At 36.5% G+C, this 13,201-nt stretch overlaps 1 protein-coding gene across 2 annotated transcripts; it reads right to left on the bottom strand.

Moving 5' to 3' along the window:
- Nucleotides 1-5,399: 5,399 nt before the first annotated feature.
- Nucleotides 5,400-7,762, bottom strand: LOC149400738 (Phosphotyrosine protein phosphatases superfamily protein). Of its 2 annotated transcripts, none has more exons than XM_089613063.1 (7): nt 7,552-7,762; nt 7,180-7,473; nt 6,728-6,850; nt 6,385-6,478; nt 6,198-6,280; nt 6,018-6,107; nt 5,400-5,948 (listed from the first exon to the last, which is right to left on the bottom strand). In XM_089613063.1, exons 2-7 carry the CDS (start codon nt 7,375-7,377, stop codon nt 5,676-5,678), a joined length of 861 nt encoding a protein of 286 aa, XP_089469189.1. In that variant the 5' UTR covers nt 7,378-7,473; nt 7,552-7,762; the 3' UTR covers nt 5,400-5,675. The 2 variants fall into 2 exon arrangements, with proteins under 2 accessions (XP_089469189.1, XP_089469188.1); XM_089613062.1 differs by having other exon boundaries at nt 7,180-7,456; nt 7,552-7,761.
- Nucleotides 7,763-13,201: the final 5,439 nt, after the last annotated feature.

Consider the following 13,201-nt stretch of genomic DNA (forward strand, 5'->3'; position numbering starts at 1 on the left):
ATTGTTGTACTATATTTCTACAGTGAGTGAGTGTTTTGCATTGACATGTTGTGTCAATCTTTGGGAGAGGAATGCGTGGAAAAGTGCAAGAGTTTCTGATCTAAGGGGATCTTAGATTGTAATCTATTAGAGGATCAAAGAAGACAAGCGTTTGAGAGAGAGTCTGCAAACTTAAGTACTTGTAACTTTAATTGAGATATAGTGGATTGTTTTTCACCACCTGACATATTAATTAGTCTCAATGAGTAAGTGTTTTATCACCGAGCAGGATTACCAAATCTCTGTGTCTTTTATTGTTTTCTGTTTGTGATTACTTGTTTTATTATTTATTTATTTAATCGTGCATAAAGAATGAGTTGTTCAATAAGTTATCAAAACCACTAGTTGAACAACCATCTCATAACACATATAGTAATTTTGTATGAAAATATTGAACACTCTTAGAAATAACTTTACAGTTATATCAAAATTATTTAACCCGATTCCAAAATTTAACAACATTATTATATATCATTGATATAATACCTACATACCATGCAGAACGAATTACAAAAAGATGAACTGATAGTATTAATCAAAATTAACAATAGTAACTGTTATGCCGTCATTTTCACAATATAAAAATGATACCCCGAGAGCAAAAATGACAAGAATTGGCGAAGTTCAAGACCTAACTATCGACGTGTTAAAATCATCGTCATGCAAACCATCGGCAAAGTTCAAGATCAAACTATCGGCGAAGACAAGAATCTTTAAACCATCGGCGAACTTCATGACTGAGACTCGGCACAAAACCATCGGCGTTAGACCATCGGCGAGCTTCATGGCCGAGACTATCGGCATAAAACTATCGACGAGCTTCATGGCCTAGACTATCGGCGTGAAACTATCGGCGAGTTTTATGGCCGAGACTATCGGCGTGAAACTATCGGCGTGGAACTATCGGCGAGCCTCTAAATCCAAGGCACAAAAATAATAACTATCGGCCATCCTTTGTCTCTGCCAAACCATCGGCCAAACCAAGTCTCAAGGCAAAAATTGCCTCCAAGGCCCATGTGCCTCAAGCTCAAAAGCTATAAATACCTCCCCCCCCCCTACTCACTCACAAGGTAAGCTTTCTCGACTTAGAAAATCTCTGTTTCACTCCCGAGTCACTATATTTTCCTCTCTCGACACTCGAGACGAGATATGCCCCCCACCTCGACTAATGTTGAGCGTCGGAGTGCGCGCCAGGGGAAACCCCTCCGCGTCCCTCTAGTTCACGTTTCTTGTGTTTTCAGGCGAAGACCACAAAGAACGCGAAGAACCCGAAGATCGCGAAGAACCCGAAGAACACGACGGGCTCGAAGGACTCGTTGAACCCGAAGAACGCGAAGGTGAACTAATCACGGAGTGACGGAAAACCGGAAACCTCTTTCCGACGAGGCAAAGACTACGAGACGAGAAGATTTCACCACACTCAACCTACGTGCGGTCATAGGGTCCGGCCCTAGACCGAACCACAGACGGTTCTAAGTGTTGACCCAAAAACGGCGTTAACATTTTGGCGCTAGAAGGAGGGGACCCGAAAACAACCACGAGTTCCCACCGGTAAATCCAATTCCTTCGCGGAAGATCATTAATCCGACGAAGATTGAGCCCGAATCTCACTTCACAAGGGTTTCCAACCATGACCTTAGCCTTCACCTCGACATCTCTCGCCTCGGTGATCAGAGACTTTTTCCTCAATGGGATACTTAACACGCTTTGATGGTCTAGCCTCAAAGATGGCCAAAATACTCCAAGTCGGAGGCGATCAAGAAGCCCCGAAAAGAGATGAAAACAATATCCCGGCCAGGGTACGACCAGGCCATCCAATCGGTCACAGAGTCAAAAACCCAAAACGGAGAGACACTCCGACCCCAAGTAGCTAAAATGGAATCTTCTCGGAGTGGCATAATGACTCCGAACCAATATGACTTGAGTTAGTCCCAAGAAGGGCAAATCCCTAACCCCAATGGGTACGAGCGAGCCTAGTCCAAGAGGCACTAGCCTTGTCCATAACTGGTTTGAGTCGTCACGCTACCCAGGGTTCATTTTGCTTACTTCCGACGGTTCAGGAAATAGTCGGTCCTAAGACAGAGATCCTTGCAAAATCTATATTGAGGAGTGCAACGCACCATGCCACTAGTGACTCGAGTTAGTCCCAAGCAAAGCATGCCTTACGAGGCAAGGTCTCCCGTGACCCTGATCTTCCGAGATCTGGCACAGCCACAAAAGGGACTTACTCAGCCACAAGAAGTTTGAGACGTTGCATCACTCAAAATAGATTTTGTTTGGGTCTCTCGATCTTCCGAGATCGAAGTCTTACGAGACTCGGGCTTTCTGAGGCACGATCTTCCGAGATCAAAGTCTTCCGAGACTCACGCCTTCCGAGGCACGATCTTCCGAGATCGAAGTCTTTCAAGACTCACGCCTTCCGAGGCACGATCTTCCGAGATCAAAGTCTTCCGAGACTCACGCCTTCCGAGGCACGATCTTCCGAGATTGAAGTCTTCCGAGACTCACGCCTTCTGATGCACGATCTTCCGAGATCGAAGTCCCACGATACTCAATCCCGCGGGATCAGCCCTACGCGACCGCGTCTTATGAGAAGCAATCCAACAAAGTCAACCTTACGAGGTCACGTCTTGCGAGACAGAGCTCCACGGGGTTACATTTTACATATCCGTAGCCTACAAAGCGCCCCGGTACGAGATACGTCTCCAAGTCAAAAGATCAAAAGACGTCGACAACAAAGCTCTCGAGGAACACAAGACAAGTTTCTCGCACGATAAATCGCACAAGAAACTGGGGGGTTAATGTTATGCCGTCATTTTCACAAGATAAAAATGATACCCCGAGAGCAAAAATGACAAGAATTGGCGAAGTTCAAGACCTAACTATCGACGTGTTAAAATCATCGTCATGCAAACCATCGGCAAAGTTCAAGATCAAACTATCGGCGAAGACAAGAATCTTTAAACCATCGGCGAACTTCATGACTGAGACTCGGCACAAAACCATCGGCGTTAGACCATCGGCGAGCTTCATGGCCGAGACTATCGGCATAAAACTATCGACGAGCTTCATGGCCTAGACTATCGGCGTGAAACTATCGGCGAGTTTTATGGCCGAGACTATCGGCGTGAAACTATCGGCATGAGACTATCGGCGTGGAACTATCGGCGAGCCTCTAAATCCAAGGCACAAAAATAATAACTATCGGCCATCCTTTGTCTCTGCCAAACCATCGGCCAAACCAAGTCTCAAGGCAAAAATTGCCTCCAAGGCCCATGTGCCTCAAGCTCAAAAGCTATAAATACCTCCCCCCCCCCCCCCCCCTACTCACTCACAAGGTAAGCTTTCTCGACTTAGAAAATCTCTGTTTCACTCCCGAGTCACTATATTTTCCTCTCTCGACACTCGAGACGAGATATGCCCCCCACCTCGACTAATGTTGAGCGTCGGAGCGCGCGCCAGGGGAAACCCCTCCGCGTCCCTCTAGTTCACGTTTCTTGTGTTTTCAGGCGAAGACCACAAAGAACGCGAAGAACCCGAAGAACACGACGGGCTCGAAGGACTCGTTGAACCCGAAGAACGCGAAGGTGAACTAATCACGGAGTGACGGAAAACCGGAAACCTCTTTCCGGCGAGGCAAAGACTACGAGACGAGAAGATTTCACCACACTCAACCTACGTGCGGTCATAGGGTCCGGCCCTAGACCGAACCACAGATGGTTCTAAGTGTTGACCCAAAAACGGCGTTAACAGTAACCTTCAAATATTAATTACTAATATAAATAAAAGTTCTCATAGATATCCATGTAGATCAGACAGAGGCACACGGATATTAATCATTACTTACCAAAATTTACTAAAGTAACAACTTCATACCTATACCCCCATTTGAAACAAGAATCACAGAAAAGCTCGGAATAACATCAGTAAAACTAATTAGTTTTTATTTCTCAACTTCGACATATATTTTCATTAACACGAATGGTTGTGTGTGGGTTCTAAGAACTAGCAACTTTGGACATTTTATCTACTTTGCTACTTGATTATGAATTGACATTAATACTATCTAAAATTTATATTAATAAACAAATTTGACATTTTTATTATTGATTTTTATTATTAGTTCATTGTATGTGTATGCTAAGAGATGTGAGAACTTATTTTTAAAAATACATTTAACATTGAAAATATTTCCATCAGTATGAGATATATCCACCCATCGGGCTAGGGCAGATTAACCTTCTGGTAAGGAGGGCACGTTTGTAAACAGTTTACCCATCATATTTTGATAATCTCCGAAATATCAGTGGATATGCATATTGGTACACGTAATATTCTATTTGGTGTTAAAATGAAGTTACGTTGAAAAAGAATTACTGCTTAATTGATATTTATAGTAAATTAGTATAAAAATGATTTTTTGGATTAGAGATCTGCTAGCATTATATTATTCGTCAGCGAAACACAGATCGCATACTTTTATTTCACGGAGCATTCATATTTTCATGTCACGTGTGAGGTGCTGCATCGTCTCCATAATTATATATAGCACTCATCATGAATAATTTGTTGTTTATGATATTATGAGTCCAAATCAATTTTACATGTGTGATGTGTCGTTGCCCATTTCTCTTCTTGTGTAAGAAACTACAAACAAGGTGCAAATGGATAGTATATACTTTTAAAAACAAATGTATTGCAAAAAAATATATATATCGAAAAAAGGAGTTCTATAATATACAATTGCTTTGTTTCTACTCTCTCTCTCTCTCTCTACTATATATATATAGTAGAGATGTAGAGATTTGATCCTAGACACAAAATCACTTTTAATTTTACAGTGAATTTTTTTTTTTTTTTTTTAAATTGTCTCCAAAAAACTTTACTCATTTTTTCAATATTTCTTAATATATTTATTCTTTCAGATTAAAATATATTAATTATTTTATTCTTATATATATATATATAAGATCACTGTTGAAATATAAAGAAAAACAAAATAAAGATCACGATAAGATAGGATAAGAAGGAGATGGAAAAACAAATGCCAGACAAGTCCAACTAAAAATATGACATAAAAAATGAAGCTGCATTGAAAAGTCTGTTACATGCGTAGTACTAAACAATCCATAACATGAAAAGGAGACTTTATATGGAAGGAATTAATATATATCTATATATTTGTCCCGAAATGATTGCATCACAAAGTTATTAGAGTCACGTCTGTTATCTGTTACTCGACAAAAAAGTTAAGGCTCAGAACGAACTACATTTATAGCAAAGATCTTCAGCTAAAATACCCTTTCAAACATGAAAATAACCATTATTATAGCTGGTTAGTAATTTTGCTGAAGAAAGAGTGATTATTATATACTAAATTATATATATAAGAAGATAAAAAAATTAAGCGAATTCTATATGTACACTGGAATCGAAACTGAGATAGATTCCTCAGCCAACATAAACTGTTACACCCACGCTTAATAGAATTCAGCTGGGTTTTTTTTTCGCTTTTTTTTTCTTCCACCAGAAACTTACATTCCCTTCACTGGAACTTGTAATTATGAAGCTTATGGCCTTATTTCTGATTACACTGTTCTGTTCTGTACAAGCATAACAATCCCACAGCGAGTTCCTCAGCAAGCACGCGGCTCCGGCACAGGCAATCGCCTCGAGATGGTCCCGATATTGCCCGAAACTTTCAGCGAAGCAAAGAGACACGACAGCCTCGCTATCATCGGACCGGCTCTCGGGACCACGGCGAGCTGTTGCTTCTTCTCCCTCACGGCTTCCTCGCAAGCCCCGTGGTATCCTTCGAGGTCCGCTTTCGTAATTAGCACCGCGTCCCCCGAGGGAGACTGTGCACTCGCACCTCTCACCGCTCTTCTTCTGCTAAATTTTTGAACAGCCTGAAACACATGCACATTCATCAAAAACCCGAGAAATTAACCTTCTCCGAATCAAATAAATGGATATACCTTCCACTGAGTGGGCGCTAGTAAAACACGGGGCCTTCTAGACCGTACGTAATCTAATGCTGCGGCGGGTGTCATGCTCTTGTACTCGACCTGAAAAATTCAGATTCATCGTGATCATCAACGACATGCCATGAATATTGAGTTTCAAGTTTTTTTTTAAGCCAGAGATTAGAACATTACCAAATAGCAGAGGACGATCGTTGTGCTCCTACCTCGCCCGGCTTTACAGTGGACGTAAGTGGTTTTACCACAACATGCGTTCCCTGATCAGAGGGAAAAAAAAAAAAAAAAAGAATGCGATTTTGGCAAGCAAACGGTTCATAAAAGTTCAAGATCAGATTGCCACGTAAATGTAGACATCTCTTACTATGAATAAACTCCACTGCTCGAGAAATATCCACTAGCGAGGGAGCAAAAAGATAATCTCTCGTTGGTATTACTAGGTGGTCGATCCCATGGGCCTGAAAACTTGCAAATGTTATACACGGGTATGAAAAGTTTATCAAAGGCAAAAGAGAATGCTGATGATAACACCAATTTGAACGTCCATAAAATCCACTCTCAAAGTCAGTTTTTCGCAACAAATTACCAAAAGAATACATCATAGGCAATATGTGATGACCGACATAATCCATTAGTAGAGAAAACATAACACGAAAGCTAGAGGGTAAACAGAAACCAAGAGTTAATGTTATCATGAAAGTACGCACGAGATACAAAGATGTCGGGACCAATGTTTCGTAAGGTTCGTTAAGAGTGATGACACCACCAACACCGAGCCGTTTCAAACGCGGAACGTCTTTCGGGAATGGAACTGCACCCAATAGCAGGAACTGAAAAATAACATCATCGGTTAGTGAGAATCGAATTTCTAGTTTTTATTTACCCAAACCATCTCTGAAAGTAACACCGTTAAACATTCCAAGGATAGCTTATCATCAACGGAGAAAGAACCGTGACATTGACTCAGCTCAATAAGCTACTCTATTAGCATTAAATTTATCGCTAATCAAACTGATCAAGGCCTATCCTTTTTTCTTTTCTTTTTTTCCTTCAATCAAAAGCAATGATTCTATAAATAAATTAAAAAGTACAACATAGATTCAAACTTTTCTTGTATTAGAAATAGAAATGAACGAATTGAAATCCTTGAAAGAAAAACCTGGTCAACTTCGTCCCACCATCTGAACTCGGTCTCGATCTTGTTGCGAAGCACATTATAAAGAAGCGTCGGATAGAACAAGATCCGAGCACCGGCTCCGACCAGAGCTCGCTTAGCGCCATCGACCTCCACAATCTGTTTCCCCAAAACGCCGTCGTTCCCATCCGAATCCTTCGCGTCCAGCTCCTCGATCCTCATTCCACACGACTCCGATCTCCGCCGAGAGAAACCCTAACTGCACGGCTGCGATCGGATTACCTCTTGCAACGATGATCGCCTGAAAATACGAAACGCCTAACGTAATTGTATATAATTATTAAAGAAAAAAAAAGCTTCAGGAGAATTGTTCGTTGAACGAGTTGAATCACCCACCTACTCGGAAGAGAGAGAGAGGGGTGCGAGAGAGTGAATAAGGTAAAGTTAAGGGATTGGATTCTAAATTCGAGGAGAGGAAGAGATAGAGAGAGGAAAATTCCTTGGTTCTCAGGCCAAGTGTGAACGCTGTGATGCGAGGGAATCTGGTTTTAGTATGCGAATCGTTTTCTTTTTTTTCTCCTTTTTTTTTTGGCTAATATGGAAACAGTAAACAGTCAAGGGAGAAAATGACGATAGATTTGCAGATTAGCCTTGAAGATTCGTTTATTTACGTGGAAGGACTAGAGTTAGTGATGATGATGTGGTGGAGAGAGGTCTAGTGTCCTTTATGATTACGATGGATTTTTTTTTTCCCCTCATCCTTGTTTCTTATCTATCAGTCAAAAAGTTAAACTAACATATGTAACTTGTAACTTGTATCTCACAGTCAACCGTAAACGGGTTGTTAAGGTTTCGAACAAAAATTAAAAGAAAATAAAATATTGAAAATTGCATTTATAGCAAATGTGGATTTTTGCCTAGAAGTATTTTCTTTAAATAGATCAGAGATATATGTGGCATGCAACAACTAGATCACAATCAAAAGTTAACCTACATATAGTTAGCCATTTTAACTTTAACACTCTTATTATTAACCAAATTAAAACATCATCAAATTGACTCATTTTAGCTCCTACTAATACTTGTCATATCATCAAATGGACTATTTTTCAATTATTAACCCAATATTAGCTAAAATACAATTGACAAATTTTAAGTGGCTTAATTAGTGATATTTTGTTAAAATTTTAAATTAAACTTAATCGCTAAAAACTTAAAGAAAAATTTTTACTCCAATTTTTTTTAAGTCTTTATAAAAAAAAAGGCTTCAAATATTTTGGGTACAGTTTATATTTTTTCGTTATTAATTTATAAAAATAATAACTGTTACTCAAATGTTAACCCATTTCTAAAAATAAATATTTCAAATAACTATAACTAATACTTTGTATTGCTACATGCCTCCAATAGTTTGCACTGCAGTTGAGTGCTCAATCATCATTGGTAACGTAAAGCAATAGAAGTAGAAGATTGGTTAGTTACAACAAATACTTTATATATATATATATATATATATATATATATATATATATATATGTATATATATGCAGCGGCGGACCCATAAATTCAAGTTGATGTTGGTCAAAGATATATTATTAATATAAAATATCATATAATAAAAAAAATGTTCAAAATGTCTAATTAAAATCATTACATAAAAATAGTGAATCTCGTAATGAGTGTGTAAAATGGTTGGTCTTAGCTAATTATCACATGTGAATTGTAAGAGAATCATAAAATCTACATTCGCAAAAAAAATAATTGATATAACTTATCACCTTAATCACCGATTGAAAAAATTTGATTTTTTATAAATGATTTAAACGGTCTTAATTTTTGTTATCATATATTAAAGTTAAAATTATTGAAAATTGACTACGTATTTTCGCAAATACTATATTAATTTGGATATTCGAATGATTCCACCATTCTAAGTTACTATTATTATTATTATTATTAGTATTATTATCCATCTACAACAATATTGGACGTGTTTTTTAAGTGATTTACATTGTTAAGCTGATAGGTAGCAAGTAGTTAAACCCTATAAAGCTTATATAATAATGAGATAGTTATGAAAGTTTATAAATCAAATGAGACAATTACTGAATTTTATATATTAATAGGCATTTATGAAATAACTGTATTAAAATAAGGTACTTATGGAATTTTTCCAAAAGTTGGGGGGTGGCCCAGACCACCCTCAGCCTCTACGTGGGTATGCCCATGTATATATGATAATCTAGGGCATTGCACAATAAAATTCTTCTCACTAAGAGCAACTCCAATGTATAAAGCATCTTAAGTTAGAGCTTAGGTGCAGCTTAAGTGGAAAGCATCTTAAATTGCTATTACATTGTAGACAACGTAGAATGTCATAATCGTTAGGGCAATGATCCTCATATATGGCACAAATGCTCCTAATATTTTATACAAAAATAATTATGAAGTGAATATAAACTAAATAATATGTATTAAAATAATATTATAGTGAGCAACTTTTAAAACATGCACACCTTGGAGTATTTCATAAAAATATTGCTCATAAGTGATTTATAATTAAATATATTATTTTTTTTATGATATGTTATGAGTGAGCATCTATAAGCATTTTTATACTCATATTATTGCACATTTCTCACAATTTTTTCTCTCCTCAACATTTTTCTCTCAATAACCCAAAGTTTTCTTTTTGCAGCTACCCCCCTCAGGACACAGATGTCAATCGCATGACTCCGACCCAGTGGAGAAGGCGAGGTCGCGTTCTTCGCTAATCTGGTTTCTCCGGTGACGAGCTTCACCAAACTTCACACGATTACCGAGTGCGTTCCTTCTTTATTCTCCTCCATTGCATCGGGCAGTTCTGCTCCCGACTCTATGTCATGCCACAAGTCCAAGACAACTTGGATCTTGGAAGGGTTCATGGTCCAGATAGAGGAAGAGGTGTGATTTTCAGATCAAATCTCGGAACCGGGATCTGGTCAGGTCCGAGCTAGGGACTCACTTTTGAGTTTCTTCAGCCGTAGACGTGGGTCGTGGTCGCTAACATTCTCAGCAACGTCGTAGATAGAGAGGTTTTTCAGGGTTGTCCATGGTGAGGAGATGAGAGTGTGGTTCGGGTGCAGATCCGTGTTTTCTTTCTTGTTTTGCTTTGCTTTGGTTTAAGTTATTGTTATTTAGGTTTAAGTTTTTCCAAGTTTATTTTTAGTCATGCTTCAGTTTTAGTCTATTTTCAGTTCATCGGGAAAAAAAAGATTTGAGAGACATATTCCGTTTAGTCTCTGTGTAAGGTCTGCAGTGCTTCTTGCTCATTACATGAATGGCAGAAGATCCATGTTGAACAGGCTAAGTGAGTTCTTGTCAGGATTGGAAATTTCGAACAAAATTCATCATTGTCTCATTTGTTTGCTTTGTCTCTCTTCTGCTTCTCATTTTCATTTCCGTACATCTATTAGTTGAATGAGGTACCGGTCTCTGTCCGATATCTTTGTATGGCCGAAGCCAATTCTGAATAGTTAATGAAAAAAAGCGTAAAAAATGGGCGTCAATGCCCCATGCCTAACACTAATATCAATTTTTTTAAACAAATAAATAAATGAAAATCATTCATTAACTAATTGAACTTAAAAATAAATAGTGTTGTTATATACAAAACTGTGTTGTTTTTTATTTCAAAGTATTCCCATAAATTGAATTTTACCATATTCATTTTATTTTGCATACACTCTCATATTTTCAATTTTCCCACACTCCCACTATTAGAGAATTTATATTTTAGCCAAAATCAATATTTCTTTTCCAAAAATTAAATTAAGTTTCTTTAAATATTAGAAATCCATTCTAGCCAGTGCTTATTGATTTTTCAATAAATTGTCAACCTAATAACATGAAAGTGAAGCAGATTATTTTGTAACGAATATAGTCTCTGAAGGCGTCACCCATCCGAACATGGATTTTACGACATAATTAATTAAATTTTCTCTCTTGATGTTATGAAATTAAAATTCGGAAATATGAGATGGATGTAATTAAAATCCAATGATTATGTACGTAATCTTTATGTACATGGATTTTAAGCATATAGTGTCATATTAAGGAAAAATTATCAACAAAGTGAAAGCATTTTACTTATTTGTAGGTGAACGAGCAAGTGCACAAATTTTAAGCCTAACCCTATTGGCTATCGGAGAGTCTTACTGGTATAAAGGTTGATTATTTAACTACTCATCACTACCAAATGAATATTTAAGGGCCAAATGCATAATATGTTTCCTATTAGCTATTGCCAAACTCTGTTGGAAAACTCTAGCTGCGTGATGAAGGGTTGTTTTTTTAGTTTTTGGTTAAGGGAAAGTCATCTCTAACCATTTTTTTTTAATATGGATAAACTATATGATTGTAACCGCGTTATAAAATAATATATTTATTTTTGTTATAAGAACAATTTAATATATACATTTTTTTAAAATTGTTACTGTGATAGGGAATGGATAACAAAAGCTGATACCATTACGAGCTTCTAGCTTGAAAAAATTATTGCACAAAAAAATCACCAATATTATAGCAAATTTGAGCATTTATGTTTGGAAATTAAGACTCATAATATTGTTTTGAGTTGAATATTATTACAAGGAAAATCTGCTTCGCTTGTCAAAATAACTCTAGATTTGTTTCTTTAACGTGTGACACAATCATTATTCTGAATTAATCCTTATTTTCAAGGGAAAATATCAAGAGTATCCCTCGTGTTTAATCGAAATGTGAGATTTATGCCTTCGATTTCTAAAAATATCATACATATTACTTCAGTTTAATATAAATGACATATACATTCCCTAAAAAAATGTTATATTACAAATATCACCATTTTTATTTATTTTTTACAAAAAAATAATTTGAACTCCCCAAAATACCCTTAATAGAATAAATATTTATTTACTATTTTATTAAAAAAAAATCAAAATCTCTCTTTATAAAAAAAATCCTTAACTTTTTATAAAGAAATTTTTAATTTAATTTTTTTGTATATAAAATAGAAAATAAAAAATTATTTCATTAAGAGTATTTTGGAGACTTCAATTATTTTTTTTTTTGTAAAAAATAAAACGAAAATGGTGATATTTATAATATAACATATTTGTAAGGGAGATATATGTCAATTATATTAAACTGGAGAAATATGTCTGATATTTCTGAAAGTTGAATATATAAATCGTGCATTTCAATTAAACACAATGGATTTTGTTGATATTTTTCCCATTTTCAATATACGCGTTCTTGATTTTCTTGAAGAAAATGAATCCAATGGCCCGAAATTCCTAAAGTTTTTCTCATGGATTTGGCAAGTCTCTATCGTTTATTCACGTACGTAAACAGAGAAAGATCAATAGGAAAATAAATTCATAATTTCACTATGCACATTTAGGAACTTTCACAAACTTTCGACCTGAGTCATATATAATTTGGTTCTCACAAATCGGACCGGAACCAAATCCACTTGTGGATGGACTCAGCTCCAATTTCGTTTTGCTTAGTTCATATATAAAGTTATAAACACAATACAAAAAACTTACAAATGTTTACTCCACAAAGTGTATTAAAAAAACTAATGAATATTTTTTGCTCAATACCAAACCAAATATTTACAAACTATTATATAGCTTTGCTTATAGCTATATTTGACTATAAAAAAACAAAAGGTATGCTATAGCAAGTTGAAGACAAACAAGTAATACAATCAGCAATGTATTTATAATGCACATGGTTTCAACTGATGGACTCGATCTTTAGTGTCAATTTCTTACTAATACCATGAATTTCAACTCGAACTCTTTTTCAATTTGAATCCTCTTACTTCTACTCAAACACTTTCTCAACTTGAGTATCTAACATACATATAAATATTTTGCGAATATTTAAATCACAGTCACAATCCACTCAGTACGCAAACTCTCAATGATATTTACCCAGTCATCGATTATCGAAACACACTCTTAATGAAATCAAAACCCTCTAGCGACATTGCATACACAGTTATATAGAGATT

Source organism: Urtica dioica, chromosome 4, assembly GCF_054948205.1.
Source record: "Urtica dioica subsp. dioica isolate 48M chromosome 4, U.dioica_male_clone48M_v1_H2, whole genome shotgun sequence".
In the NCBI taxonomy this organism is placed as follows: domain Eukaryota; kingdom Viridiplantae; phylum Streptophyta; class Magnoliopsida; order Rosales; family Urticaceae; genus Urtica; species Urtica dioica.

What these genes read in the sequence shown, in the direction of transcription:
- LOC149400738 (XM_089613063.1), bottom strand. Translation starts at nt 7,377, where the DNA reads ATGAGGATCGAGGAGCTGGACGCGAAGGATTCGGATGGGAACGACGGC. An exon ending in AGCAGTGGAGTTTATTCATA is followed by an intron (nt 6,281 to 6,384) that starts GTAAGAGATGTC and finishes CCCTCTGATCAG; the next exon opens with GGAACGCATGTTGTGGTAAA. An exon ending in CGATCGTCCTCTGCTATTTG is followed by an intron (nt 6,108 to 6,197) that starts GTAATGTTCTAA and finishes TGAATTTTTCAG; the next exon opens with GTCGAGTACAAGAGCATGAC.